At 42.9% G+C, this 15,917-nt stretch overlaps 1 protein-coding gene across 3 annotated transcripts in view; it reads left to right on the top strand.

The window, feature by feature from the left end:
• The window catches only part of DDR2 (discoidin domain receptor tyrosine kinase 2), a 1,082,289-nt gene that overhangs the window by 452,472 nt on the left and 613,900 nt on the right, over window positions 1-15,917 (top strand). For all 3 annotated transcript variants that reach the window (XM_073643022.1, XM_073643023.1, XM_073643021.1), the window contains 3 exons: window positions 161-344; window positions 1,424-1,667; window positions 2,010-2,072. In XM_073643022.1, coding sequence (XP_073499123.1) covers window positions 161-344; window positions 1,424-1,667; window positions 2,010-2,072 — 491 coding nt within the window. The remainder of the gene's footprint in view (window positions 1-160; window positions 345-1,423; window positions 1,668-2,009; window positions 2,073-15,917) is intronic.

Below are 15,917 nucleotides of genomic sequence, written 5' to 3'. Positions count from 1 at the left end.
ACCCCTGATCTAGAGGATGATATCTTCCTAACATGTGGAAACACTGCACACCAATGTGCAACCTGAAAGATCTACTTTGAGAAGTAAGCTGTTGCATACAAATGCATCTCACACCTCTTGCACATTGCTCAGTAATTCTTTATTTTCATACCCATTTTAGCATGACTGAAGGACTCGGACAACTGACTGATGGGGTATCTGGACTGGATGATTTCACTCTGACTCATGAATACCACATGTGGCCTGGATATGATTATGTTGGTTGGAGCAATGAAAGCTTTCCTAATGGATATGTGGAAATCATGTTTGAATTCGACCGGATAAGAAATTTCACAACAATGAAGGTCTTTCTAAATTTCATTACATTTTAATGCATTGTTAATTTATTTGTCACATTTAAGTAATGATGTAATTAACGTGGACACATATTTTTTGACAATTACAGTACATGGCATAATGTGAAGGTTTGTTATAAAAGGGGATCTGTCACCATTTCACATTAAACTATTAAATAAATAGCTCAGTCCTGATGAGGCTGTTGTAATTACTTTAGAAATACATGTAAGACTGTTTTTTTTACTTTTATTGCATGCTGATATTAAAATGAGGATTTAAAGTTGGACTTCTAAAATTTTAATTTTAATATCAGAATTATAGTCATTCTAACATGAATTTCAAAGTAAGTACATCAGCTTCATAAGATCTATTTATTAATGTATACAGTTCAGATTGTTAAATCTGTTAACAGTTCCTCTTTAAACTTTGTATTGATATAACAGATACTGTCATTAAAACCGTACCCATCATAAAACCTAGTGGAGAAAAAAAAGTTTTAAATTCTGGTATAAATAGTTGAATTGAATTAAAGACTAAGGGCTCAATCCATTATTGAATTTGTTTCTAAGTTTTGAGTTTTTGGTGTTTTGTGCTTTTTTTGTTTACACCTAATTTATATTTTTATTTGTGCCTTTTGAGTCTATTTTACATGTGATAATTTTTATTTTTTAGTTTGTCACTGCGGGGGGGAGTTTTTAAAAAGTCACAAAATTTGTTGTAAATGTACTCCAGTGCAGCTGATTCTATGTGCACCAGAAATTTTTTGTGCAATTTTTATAATATTTTGCAAAACATGGGACTTTTTGTACTGAAAAGTCACAACAAAAGTTAAAGACAGGAAAAAAGATTGTTTTTTTACTTTGTGCAAAATTCATGAACCACATGTGCTATTTTGATGAATATGGTGGGAAAAAAACATCAGTGAATATCACAAGACAAAAAAAGTGACAAAAAACGCAAGTAGTGAATCAAGTTCCAAATATGCAAATCAATTTCACATGACATTCAAAATTAAATGAATGCAAATGGTTTTTAATTCAGGAAAATACATTTTCAGCTGTAAAAACATTGTTCCTGGACTTTGCAGGTTCATTGCAATAACATGTTCTCAAAGAGTGTGAAGATCTTCAAGGAAGTGCAGTGTTTTTTTAGATCGGAAGCAAATGAATGGGAAGCAAATTCAGTCATTTCACTCTTAATAATGGATGATGCTAATCCCAGTGCCCGTTATGTCACTGTGCAACTTCATAACCATATGGCCAGAGCTATCAAGTGCCAGTATTATTTTGCTGACTCTTGGATGATGTTTAGTGAAATTACCTTCCAGTCTGGTAAGTAATAAGAACACAATCTGATCTGGTAATAAATGTTTTACTAAACTTTAAAAATGAGTTATTATTGGTCCTTAAAGATTCAGTTTTCAGGGATCCTTTGTTTCACTATCAGAAGTTGCCAATCAAATGTCCACTGCTTCTTTGGTTTGTTGGGGCGTCCTCTCCCTAAATGAGCTCTCTCTGCACTCATATTCTCCAGAAGAAAGTATCAGGTAATATTGTATATAGTGAACATATAGTTAGTTCTACTGGACAAATTATTTTCTTTTATAAATCTCCAAAATTATATATAAAAGTATTTAATCGTGTTTCACCTATATGTTTCCTCAATATCAACAGATGCTGCCATGTACAACAATTCATTAAGTCCTCCGCGGCCGGCTAGTGTTCCAACTACATATGGTATGTTGATATACATAAGTATGTAATCTCAAAATTGTCGAGAAATTCTATGTTGGATGAAGATAGTTGAGTGGTCAGATAACTTAAACTGTCACCTCCATTTTTTTTCACTTTCGATGATGGAAGTCTTCCACAAACTCAAACGGAATATATAGATAAATCTGCTGCACTATTGGTGAAGAAGATACTCCATGGAGATGATGGTGTTGAACAAAGAGCAGTTTTATTAGTCTATGCAATTCAGAGTTGAATAAACTCCTTTATCAGGAGAAAAACTACAATGATTGTGTTTTTTTCTGATGAAGGAGTTTGTTCAATCCTGAAAAGTGTAGGTTAATAAAACTGCTCTTTATTCGACACACCATCATCTCCATTGAATGTCTTCTTCACCATCAGCGCAGCAAATTTATCTGTATATACTATTGCATTTACTACTTTTTTATTCCAGCATACAGAGCAAGAGCAGAAAGGTATCTATGCTGGCATAGGAGCTATGACTGACAGAACCTTGCCAAGCGAACAATACTATATTATCTACAACATTTATTGCCCGGGTCATGCCGTATTGTGCATTTTATGTAATTTTTTTAGCTAAACTAGGAGTCTCAAATGGAACATTATCACTAATGTCCACTCAGTGGGTTGTTCATGCACTATGCCGTCCCTTGCTCCCTGTTTCAATTTCCCTATTTCCATTCTTCTTTGAAACAGAGTGTCATTAGTGATGGGTCTGGAATGTACACAATTATTGTCTATTCCAATGCACTCTCATTGTGTTCCTCCTCCTTGCTAGTATTCTGCCAGTAAGCTCTGCTCCGAGGCCTCTTTGAACACTGGCAAGGAGATACAACCTACCGAGTATGCATCAAATAGACAACACATACCCATTGTCATCTTCGGAGCAGAGCACACTGGCAGAATGTTGGTAGGAAGAGTGCCACACTGAGCAATAGAACAGTCAGAGGAGAACAGAATAGACTAGCCCTATCAACATTGACATTCTGTTTCAATGAAGAAGGGGCACTGAAGGGGCAAGGAAAATGGGCATAGTGCAGGAACAGCCCACTGTGTGAATGTTATTGATGATGAAGACTCCCCTATGCATATTCAAAGTTTCAAACAAATCATCATTTGGAAGTGAAAAAAATTCAGGTGAGGCCAGCAAGGAAATTGTAGGAATTTTAAACAAGTGTCAATTGGAAAGATGCTTACTTATTATAGATAGTTAATGAGAGACACAATTTAAATTATTGGACAAACCTCTTTACTGATAAAAATCTTAAAACCTACCAGATTATTCAGATTATCAAATAATGAAATCATTACATACGTCAGTGGTCCCTAAACAGTCGTTTAGAAGCTTAATTTGCCCCACACTCAGTTGTGTGGCTCGAAATAAGAATTTTGAGTTATGTAATAATATTCCTTTTTTTATAAGATAGTAGACATATCCTAAACCCCACAATGTCACTTTTTGTGATACAATCCCACAGTTTTATTCAGTATATATCTTATAAACAATCATTATGGATTATATCACTCTTAAAGCTTCAGACAGTGATTGAAGAGATAAGAGATTTAAAGTATGAAGTTTATTGGGCTTGCCTCTCTTCTATTTCTGAGTGAAATGTGGCTTCTGACCATTACTCAGAGTTGACTTTGGCTCCTCTGCTGTATATATCCCTGGGGGAAATTAGGAAAGATAGATCTTTAATAACAGCTAAAGACCAGTTGACGAGGCTTACGTAAATTTACAAGTAACATTACTAGCAATTCATTGATACAGCAGTCATTATTTATTGAAATTTAAGCAATTGGCCAAAAGTTGTGAGACTGACTGACACAAATATTGGTTTTCGCAAAGTTAGCTACCTAAGTGTTTTTAGATATTTTAGTCACATATTTCTATGGTTATTAAAGTACAATTTAAAACCTTTAATATGTTTTCTAAACATTTTTTGATAAATAGTTCAAGCTTATGCAAAGACTCAATAGTTAGTGTAGATCTTTATTTTTCAAGAGTTTTGCAATTTGCCCTGGCACGCTGAATATCAGCTTCTGGGCCAAATCCTGACTGATGGCAACCCATTCTTGTCTATTAAGTGCTTGAAGTATATCACAATTTCTGTGTTTTTGTTTGTTTGTCCACTTTTTGAAAATTGACCACAGGTTCTCAATGGAATTAAGATCAGGGGCTTTTACCGGACATGGAATGAAATTTTTAATGCTTTTTTCTCCGAACCACTTATGCATCACTTTCGATTTGTGACAGAGATGAGCGAACCTTTCAAGGTTCAATTTGGTTCCAATCGCCAAATTTTTCAATATTAGCCGTTCAGTTCGTCGAACATATCCGAATGCCATTGAATTCAGTGGGAGGCAAAACCAAACGCATACCCAACACCTTCAAACTATTCACACTAGGTCTAAATGTAGAATAATATTAGTAAATTACAGGCCTGATATTTAAAATTGTGGTTCTCTTTCAGACGTATCACATATAACTGCGTTCCAAAATCACCCATTTCTCGTGAACGTGGAAAATATTGTCCTCCATTAAAAATGGGCAAGGTGCATGGCAAGGGACGGGAAGTGGATGTAATGGTGATGGTGCATGTAGAGGCCGAGGACGTGGCCATGGGCAAGCTGAAATTGAGCCACAGCAAACTCCCGCATCTTGTCGCTTGACCTTCCTGCCCCAACTACTAGGGGACCGCAGAACACCACTATTGAACACAAAGCAGTGTCAAAAGGTTATTGGTTGGATAGCAGATAATGCTTCCAGTCACTTTGCGACCAGCACCACCACCCTGTCTTCCACACGGTCAAGTCTCAGTAGCCATGAGTCTGGACCGCATATTCCTCACACTGATCCTCTTTCCTCCCACCATGCTGAGAGCCCGGATACAACTGATCCCACACTTGGACACTCAGAAGAGCTGTTCACGTTTCCATTTGTAGATCCAGGCCTCTTGCCTGGCTAGCTTTAAGCGAATCAAGTGGAGAACGGGTGTAGCAATAGCCAAATATTGGAGCAGCCATGGTCACACAAAGGCGACAGTGAGAAAGTGCAATTACTTTTAAAAGAGGTGGATGATGATGATGATGAGGCGCAATTGTCAGAAAGTCAGAAGGAGGACCAGCTTGCAGAAGTGGAAGACGAGCTGGTGGATGATACAGTAACTGACCCAACCTGGCAGAGAGACATACAAAGCGAGGACAGCAGCACACAGGGGGAGGGAGGCGTAGTACCACAACAGGCAGGAAGAAGCAGTGTGGTGACCGCAGACTCAAGGCGGGAAAGCATTTCTCGTAACGCCAACACGACGGAAGTTGCCAATATGACTGTTAGGTCTTCCCGTATCAGGTAATTTTTTAAAGACTCTGAAGATAACTCCAAAAAAGCAATTTGTACCACCTGCCCGGCCAGCATCAGCAGAGGTAGCAAAACTAGCAGCCTGACCACCACCAGCATGATCAGGCACATGACAGCAAAGCACCCGATTAAGTGGGCCGAACCCCAGGGTCCAGAACCAGTGACTGCGGGTGACAACTCTCCTTGTTCCGCTGCTGTACGTGCATGCCAATCCCCTGTGCATGGTGCATGCCAAGATGCCTCCCGCCCTGCACCTGTCGTTGAACACTATCAACTAGCACCATCAGCAAGCACGTCCACGTCCTTGTCCCAGCACAGCATTCAGTTGTCCCTAGCCCAGTCCTTGGAATGCAAGCGGAAATCCGCAGCCAGCACCACACAGGCCACAATACTAAATTCACACATTTCGTGAATGCTTGCACTCGAAATGTTGCCTTTTTTGGCTCTTGAAGATGGAAGGTCATCTGATGGCGGCGGCTGTCTCTCGGTACTTGGTCCCCAGCCGCCACTATTTTCCAGGTGTACCATCCCCGCATAACATGAGCACGTGTCCCTCAACATTAGACGTGCCCTCAACAAAGCAGTAACTGGAAAGTCCACCTAACCACCGACACGTTGACAAGTGCTTGTTGGCAAGGGTGGTACATCTCGCTGACTGCACACTGGGTTAATATAGTGGAAGCCGGGACCCATTCGGACCTAGGGACGGAACATGTCCTCCTGATGCCGAGGATTGTGGTCCCTGGGTCAATCAGGGTTGCCTCCACATTCTACAGCTCCTTCACCTCCTCCTCCTCCTCTTCAGCCTCCATCTCTGAAATGACCACACCAGTCACAAGCTGGAAGCACTGCAGCACTACTTCAGCCAAGCGGCAACAGGCTGTGCTGAAGCTATTATGCTTAGTTGACAAACCGCACAACGCTGAAGAGTTGTAGACAGCTCTGAAAGACCAGCAGACCTGTGGCTGACACCGCTGACCCTAAAGCCAGGCATCGTCGTGTGTGACAATGGCCGGAACTTGGTAGTGACTTTGAGGCGAGATGAGCTCATACATGTACCATGCCTGGCCAATGTGCTTAACCTCGTAGTTCAGCGGTTTCTCAAAACCTACTCAGATCTGTCTGATCTGCTTGTCTAAGTAAGCCGCCTGTGTGCCCATTTTAGAAAGTCAGCTACAGCTTCCGCCACCCTTACCGTGCTTCAGTAGCGTTTGCAGCTTCCAGCTCACTGAGTGATCTGCGATGTACCCAGGTGTTGGAACTCTACATTGCAGATGTTGGGAAGGAATTGTGAGCAGAAGAGGGAAGTTGTTGTCTACCATCATCAACAAGGCCATTGGTATTCAGTTCAGACTCTACACATAAGACCTAGGGAGTGGACATGGATGTCAGACATATGTACCAACCTCCAAAACGATGGCACAGCCCAGCCTCATCTCATGCCAAGGTGGATTGGGTGACAATGAGGAAGAGGAGGAAGAACAGGAGCTAGTTTCCTGCGCTATAGACGGTACTACCTGCACAACTGTCATACCGTCTGTTTAGCGTGGATGGCCTGAGGACAGGGAGGAGGAGGAGCATGAGGAGGAGAGCATGGTCATTCATCCTCTTGGTGAGGACAAGAAAGTCTTGCCTCTTTGCAGTCTGGCACACATACAGTTAGGTCCACATATATTTGGACAGAGACAACATTTTTCTAATTTTGGTTCTAGACATTACCACAATGAATTTTAAACAAAACAATTCAGATGCAGTTGAAGTTCAGACTTTCAGCTTTCATTTGAGGGTATCCACATTAAAATTAGATGAAGGGTTTAGGAGTTTCAGCTCCTTAACATGTGCCACCCTGTTTTTAAAGGGACCAAAAGTAATTGGACAATTGACTCCAAGGCTATTTCATGGACAGGTGTGGGCAATCCCTTCGTTATGTCATTCTCAATTAAGCAGATAAAAGTCCTGGAGTTGATTTGAGGTGTGGTGCTTGCATTTGGAAGGTTTTGCTGTGAAGTAAACATGCGGTCAAAGGATCTCTCCATGCAGGTAAAACAAGCCATCCTTAAGCTGCAAAAACAGAAAAAACCCATCCGAGAAATTGCTGCAATATTAGGAGTGGCAAAATCTACAGTTTGGTACATCCTGAGAAAGAAAGAAAGCAGTGGTGAACTCATCAATGCAAAAAGACCTGGGCGCCCACGGAAGACAACAGTGGTGGATGATCGCAGAATAATCTCCAACCCCTGAAACCCCTTCACAACAGCCAACCAAGTGAACAACACTCTTAAGGAGGTAGGCGTATCAATATCCAAATCTACCATAAAGAGAAGACTGCATGAAAGTAAATACAGAGGGTTCACTGCACGGTGCAAGCCACTCATAAGCATCAAGAATAAAAAGCCTAGACTGGACTTTGCTAAAAAACATCTAAAAAAGCCAGCACAGTTCTGGAAGAACATTCTTTGGACAGATGAAACCAAGATCAACCTCTACCAGAATGATGCAAAGAGAAAAGTATGGCAAAGACATGGTACAGCTCATGATCCAAAGCATGCCACATCATCTGTTAAACACGGTGGAGGCAGTGTGATGGCTTAGGCATGCATAGCTGCCTGTGGCACTGGGTCACTAGTGTTTATTGATGACGTGACACAGGACAGAAGCAGCCGAATGAATGCTGATGTATTCAGAGCCATACTGTGTGCTCAGATCCAGCCAAATGCAGCCAAACTGATTGGTCATCGTTTCATACTACAGATGGACAATGACCCAAAACATAAAGCCAAAGCAACCCAGGAGTTTATTAAAGCAAAAAAGTGGAATATTCTTGAATGGCCACATCAGTCACCTGATCTCAACCCAGTTGAGCATGCATTTCACTTGTTAAAGACTAAACTTCAGACAGAAAGGCCCACAAACAAACAGCAACTGAAAACCACCACAGTGAAGGCCTGGCAGAGCATCAAAAAGGAGGAAAAACAGTGTCTGGTGATGTCCATGAGTTCAAGACTTCAGGCAGTCATTGCCAACAAAGGGTTTTCAACCAAGTACTAGAAATGAACATTTTATTTACATTTATTTAATCTGTCCAATTACTTTTGGTCCCTTTAAAAACAGGGTGGCACATGTTAAGGAGCTGAAACTCCTAAATAGAGATGAGCGGTGTTCGACTAGAACTGTTCGCCAATCTCAAATTCGAGCTGTTTTGGGCGGTGTTCGAGTTGTTCGACGAACCCGAACGATTTGCAAAAAATTCGGCTGTTCGAGGTTATGTTCGATAACTGTTCGTGCACCAAAAGCGTGTCCTGCATGTCTGGCGCTATTTAGAGCACCAATCATGCAGGGATTGTCTGCCACTCACTGTAATGCCACAGCCATGGTGGTTGTGGCATTACAGTGATTGCCCAAATCGATGGGAACAGTGCCAACAGTGAAACATGAAAAGCCGGCAATTCAGCAGCGGCATACACCGGTACCCGACAATTTAGAACCGAAAGAATAGAGCTTCACACATAGATTAGATAGATATAAACATGTCAGCCACATATATACGAAGTACAGTGAAAGTGCTGCTTACTGTACTTGTCATTTAGCGTAAAGGATTTATCAAAAAAAATAACAGTGTTTTCATGCACCGTCTCTTTAAAAAAGCCGGCCGGCAATTCAGCAGCGGTACCCGACAATTTATAACAGACAGAATAGAGCATCATACATAGATTAGATAGATAGAAACATGTCAGCCACATATATACGAAGTACAGTGACAGTGTTGCTTACTGTACTTGTCATTTAGCGTAAAGGATTTATCAAAAAAAATAATAGTGTTTTCATGCACTGTCTCTTTAAAAAAGCCGGCCGGCAATTCAGCATCTGTACCCGACAATTTATAACAGACAGAATAGAGCTTCACACATAGATTAGATAGATATAAACATGTCAGCCACATATATACGAAGTACAGTGATAGTGTTGCTTACTGTACTTGTCATTTAGCGTAAAGGATTTATCAAAAAAAATAATAGTGTTTTCATGCACCGTCTCTTTAAAAAAGCCGGCCGGCAATTCAGCAGCGGTACCCGACAATTTATAACAGACAGAATAGAGCATCATACATAGATTAGATAGATAGAAACATGTCAGCCACATATATACGAAGTACAGTGACAGTGTTGCTTACTGTACTTGTCATTTAGCGTAAAGGATTTATCAAAAAAAATAATAGTGTTTTCATGCACCGTCTCTTTAAAAAAGCCGGCCGGCAATTCAGCATCTGTACCCGACAATTTATAACAGACAGAATAGAGCTTCACACATAGATTAGATAGATAGAAACATGTCAGTCACATATATATGAAGTACAGTGATAGTGTTGGTTACTGTACTTGTCATTTAGTATTAAAATAAAGGATTTATTATTAAAAAAATTGGCGTGGGGTTCCCCTTAATTTTAGGCTCTAGCGGAGGTTAAGCAGACGGCTGGGGCAGATGTTTGAAGCCTGGGAAGGGGGTAATACCCACGGAGCTTCCCAGGCTACTAATATCAGCCCCCAGCTGAATACATAGCCTTTACTAGCTATTAAAATGGGGGACCCCCCCAAAAAAATGACGTGGGGTCCCCCCTAATTTAATAGCTAGCAAAGGCTAGGCAGACAGCTGGGGGCTGATATTAATAGCCCAGGAAGGGAGCCATGAATATTGGCCCCCTCCCAGGCTAGAAACACCAGCCGTCAGCCGCCCCAGAAATGGCGCATTCATAGGATGCGCCAATTCTGGCACTTAGCCTCGCTCTTCCACGCTGCCCTGGTGCGGTGGCAGGGGGTAATAGGGTTGGGGTTGATGTCAGCTTATAATGCCAGCTGACATCAAGCCCAGGTTAGTAATGGAGAGGCGTCTATAAGACACCCCCATTACTAACCCCATAGTCAAAGTTAAAAAAAACACAAACACCCAGAATAAAGTCCTTTAATTGAAATAAAGACACAATCCTTTATTGTTCTAAATTAAACCATACTTACCGTCACGCCCATTCCAGCTGAAGCCAACGATCTCCTGCAATAAAAGAAAAATAATAAAGCAACCTCATCCTTACCTTTCCATGGTTCCCACGACAGCTTCAGCTCTGCTACATCGAGATGACAGGCTGGACCGCAGCAGAACGCTGCCATCCAGCCTCTCATCCCGCAGACACTGAGAAGCGCAGGCTTACTTGCGCTGCTCAGCGTCTCTCTGTGACGACATCCAGATGAGCCGAGTTCATGTCCAATGAACTCGGCTCACCTCATGCACGTCACTGACAGCGTGGGAAAATTCTCCTGCACTCAGCGCTTCAGCGTGAGAATTCTCCCGCTGAAGCGCTGAGTGCAGGAGAATTTTCCCACGCTGTCAGTGACGTGCATAAGGTGAGCTCATGTCCAATGAACTCAGCTCACCTCCTGCACGTCACTGACAGCGTGGGAGAATTCTCCTGCACTCAGCGCTTCAGTGTGAGAATTCTCCCACGCTGAAGCGGTGAGTGCAGGAGAATTTTCCCACGCTGTCAGTGACGTGCATGAGGTGAGCCGAGTTCATTGGACATGAACTCGGCTCATCTGGATGCCCTCACAGAGAGACACTGTGGAGCGCAAGCAAGCCTGCGCTTCTCAGTGTCTGCGGGATGACAGGCAGGATGGCAGCGTTCTGCTGCGGTCCAGCCTGTCATCTCGATGTAGCAGAGCTGAAGCTGTCATGGGAACCATGGAAAGGTAAGGATGATGTTGCTTTATTATTTTTCTTTTATTTCAGGAGATCGTTGGCTTCAGCTGGAATGGGCGTGATGGTAAGTATGGTTTAATTTAGAACAATAAAGAATTGTGTGTTTATTTCAATTAAAGGACTTTTTTCTGGGTGTTGTGTTTTTTTTAAATACTTTACTAGAAATTCATGGTGGTCATGTCTAATATTGGCGTGACCCCATGAATTTCGGGCTTAGGGCCAGCTGATAATGCCAAGCTGGCCCTAACCCCTTTATTACCCAGTGAGCCACCGCATCAGGGCCCTGGATGAGTTGGGTACAGCGCCAGAAGATGGCGCTTCTATGAACGCGCCATTTTCCGGGGTGGCTGCGGACTGCAATTTGCAGCGGGGGTGGCCCAGAAAGCTTGGGCCTCCCTGCGCTGCGGATTCCAGCCCCCAGCTGCCTAGTTGTACCTGGCTGGACACAAAAACAGGGCGAAGCCCCACGTCAATTTTCTTTAAATTATTTCATGAAATAATTAAGAAAAAAAGGGCTTCCCTATATTGTTGTGTCCGGCCAGGTACAAATAGGCAGCTGGTGGTTGGGGGCAGCCCGTTCCTGCCTGCTGTACCTGGCTGGACACAAATATAGTGCGAAGCCCCACGTCAATTTTTTTTAAATTATTTCATGAATTTCCTGAAATAATTTAAAAAAATTGAAGTGGGGCTTCGCACTATATTTGTGTCCAGCCAGGTACAGCAGGCAGGAACGGGCTGCCCCCATCCACCAGCTGCCTATTTGTACCTGGCCGGACACAACAATATAGGGAAGCCCTTTTTTTCTTAATTATTTCATGAATTTCATGAAATAATTAAAAAAAATTGAAGTGGGGCTTCGCACTATATTTGTGTCCAGCCAGGTACAGCAGGCAGGAACGGGCTGCCCCCATCCACCAGCTGCCTATTTGTACCTGGCCGGACACAACAATATAGGGAAGCCCTTTTTTTCTTAATTATTTCATGAATTTCATGAAATAATTAAAAAAAAAGTACGTGGGGCTTCGCCCTATTTTTGTGTCCAGCCAGGTACAACTAGGCAGCTGGGGGCTGGAATCTGCAGCGCAGGGAGGCCCAAGCTTTCTGGGCCCCCCCCCCGCTACAAATTGCAGTCCGCAGCCACCCCGGAAAATGGCGCGTTCATAGAAGCGCCATCTTCTGGCGCTGTACCCAACTCATCCAGGGCCCTGGTGCGGTGGCTCACTGGGTAATAAAGGGGTTAGGGCCAGCTTGGTATTATCAGCTGGCCCCAAGCCCAAAATTCATGGGGTCACGCCAGTATTAGACATGACCGCCATGAATTTCTAGTAAAGTATTTAAAAAAAACACAACACCCAGAAAAAGTCCTTTAATTGAAATAAAGACACAATTCTTTATTGTTCTAAATTAAACCATACTTACCATCACACCCATTCCAGCTGAAGCCAACGATCTCCTGCAATAAAAGAAAAATAATAAACCAACCTCATCCTTACCTTTCCATGGTTCCCACGACAGCTTCAGCTCTGCTACATCGAGATGACTGGCTGGACCGCAGCAGAACGCTGCCATCCAGTCTGTCATCCCGCAGACACTGAGAAGCGCAGGCATGCTTGCGCTCCTCACTGTCTCGCTGTGACGGCATCCAGATGAGCCGAGGTCATGTCCAATGAACTCGGCTCACCTCATGCACGTCACTGACAGCGTGGGAAAATTCTCACGCTGAAGTGCTGAGTGCAGGAGAATACTCCCACGCTGTCAGTGATGTGCATGAGGTGAGCTCATGTCCAATGAACTCAGCTCACCTCCTGCACGTCACTGACAGCGTGGGAAAATTCTCCTGCAATCAGCGCTTCAGCGTGAGAATTTTCCCACGCTGTCAGTGACGTGCATGAGGTGAGCCGAGTTCATTGGACATGAACTCGGCTCATCTGGATGTCGTCACAGAGAGACGCTGAGCAGCGCAAGCAAGCCTGCGCTTCTCAGTGTCTGCGGGATGACAGGCTGGATGGCAGCGTTCTGCTGCGGTCCAGCCTGTCATCTCGATGTAGCAGAGCTGAAGCTGTCGTGGGAACCATGGAAAGGTAAGGATGAGGTTGCTTTATTATTTTTCTTTTATTGCAGGAGATCGTTGGCTTCAGCTGGAATGGGCGTGATGGTAAGTATGGTTTAATTTAGAACAATAAAGGATTGTGTCTTTATTTCAATTAAAGGACTTTATTCTGGGTGTTTGTGTTTTTTTTAACTTTGACTATGGGGTTAGTAATGGGGGTGTCTTATAGACGCCTCTCCATTACTAACCTGGGCTTGATGTCAGCTGGCATTATAAGCTGACATCAACCCCAACCCTATTACCCCCTGCCACCGCACCAGGGCAGCGTGGAAGAGCGAGGCTAAGTGCCAGAATTGGCGCATCCTATGAATGCGCCATTTCTGGGGCGGCTGACGGCTGGTGTTTCTAGCCTGGGAGGGGGCCAATATTCATGGCTCCCTTCCTGGGCTATTAATATCAGCCCCCAGCTGTCTGCCTAGCCTTTGCTAGCTATTAAATTAGGGGGGACCCCACGTCATTTTTTTTGGGGGGTCCCCCATTTTAATAGCTAGTAAAGGCTATGTATTCAGCTGGAGGCTGATATTAGTAGCCTGGGAAGCTCCGTGGGTATTACCCCCTTCCCAGGCTTCAAACATCTGCCCCAGCCGTCTGCTTAACCGCCGCTAGAGCCTAAAATTAAGGGGAACCCCACGCCAATTTTTTTAATAATAAATCCTTTATTTTAATACTAAATGACAAGTACAGTAACCAACACTATCACTGTACTTCATATATATGTGACTGACATGTTTCTATCTATCTAATCTATGTGTGATGCTCTATCTTTCTGTTCTAAATTGTCGGGTACCGCTGCTGAATTGCCGGCCGGCTTTTTTAAAGAGACAGTGCATGAAAACACTATTATTTTTTTAAATAAATCCTTTACACTAAATGACAAGTACAGTAAGCAACACTATCACTGTACTTTTTATATATGTGACTGACATGTTTCTATCTATCTAATCTATGTGTGAAGCTCTATTCTTTCTGTTCTAAATTGTCGGGTACAGATGCTGAATTGCCGGCCGGCTTTTTTAAAGAGACGGTGCATGAAAACACTAATATTTTTTTTAATAAATCCTTTACACTAAATGACAAGTGCAGTAACCAACACTGTCACTGTGCTTCTTATATGTGTGACTGACATGTTTCTATCTATCTAATCTATGTGTGATGCTCTATTCCTTCTTGTCTAAATTGTCGGGTACCGGTGTATGCCGCTGCTGAATTTGCCGGCCGGCTTTTTTAAAGAGAGTGTCTTCTGAGCAGTTTGTCAGCTTTTGGACACCTTTGCAGGTGTTTTCTATGTGTTTCTATGTGTTTTTGTTTGCTTGCCATTGGTTTTAACGGTGTTCGACGGTGTTCTAAGGTGTTCGACGAACAGTTCGACGAACAGTTCCTCGAACATCCCGGTGTTCGACGAACCGAACCGAACCCGAACACTACGGGGGTGGCTCAACACTACTCCTAAACCCTTCATCCAATTTTAATGTGAATACCCTCAAATGAAAGCTGAAAGTCTGAACTTCAACTGCATCTGAATTGTTTTGTTTTAAATTCATTGTGGTAATGTCTAGAACCAAAATTAGAAAAATGTTGTCTCTGTCCAAATATATATGGACCTAACTGTAGCTGAGTTTATGTTACACTGCCTTTCCCTTGACCCTCGCGTTGTCCAAATCTTGGGTGACAGTCATTATTGGTTGGTGACACTTTAACACCCATGCTACAAGGAGAACTTTTGGTTTCTTATTCCCACGCAGGACAGTCCTAATAAAATGGGGCAGTACGAGAAGGACATTGTTGTGGAATTATTAAAAAAATTTCCATCTGAAAACACTGGCGGCAGAGGTCACAGTTTGGTGGACAACCAAGGAGTACAGGGTAGAGAGACACAAATGCAATCCAGCAGAGGCAGGGGAACACTGTCTAAGTTCTGGGACAGTTTTCTCAGACCTTCCCATCTCACAGGCCCTGAGGCGCAGGGTACTCTCCCAAGTAGGGAAAAGTTTTGGAAAATGCTGAGTACCTTGCCAACTGTACCAACGTCTTCCGTGATTCCTCTGTGCCTTATAATTATTGGGTATCCAAGCTGGACACGTGGAATGAACTGGCTCTCTACGTCTTGGAGGTTCTGGCCTGACCTGCCGCTAGTGTTTTGTCAGATCGAGTTTTTAGTGCCGCCGGTGGAATTATAACCGATAGGTGCATCCGCCTGTCAGCTAAAAATGCTGACAGGCTGACTCTTATAAAAATGAACAATAGCTGGATTGGGCCAGACTTCTCAACACCACCGAATGATAGCAGCGTAACATAAACTCAAATACAGTGTCTTTTTTTGGGAGGTCTAACTCTATTTCCATGCACCTCTGTCTTCATATCCTGACATGATTTTGTCTATTTGCTCTTGTCCTCCTCCTTCTCCGCATCCTCATCCTCTACCACCATATCCCACCATATGTACCATATCAACATATCTACGTCTCTTGCAAGGGACATTGGAATTCCTCCAAATTTTTGGCAGCCGTTGCTTCACTGCATAGGCAAATAGTATGGGAGACACACTTCCTAATAATGGGAACATTGTTTTCAGGAGGCCCTCCGACATCTATGTCTCTTGCAAGGGGCATTGGAG

The sequence above is a fragment of the Phyllobates terribilis genome, unplaced genomic scaffold (assembly GCF_046119375.1).
Source record: "Phyllobates terribilis strain yellow unplaced genomic scaffold, ASM4611937v1 Scaffold_8__6_contigs__length_399053987, whole genome shotgun sequence".
NCBI lineage: Eukaryota > Metazoa > Chordata > Amphibia > Anura > Dendrobatidae > Phyllobates > Phyllobates terribilis.
Note: the sequence above shows the minus strand (reverse complement) of the source record. Positions and strands in the feature narration are given on the sequence as shown.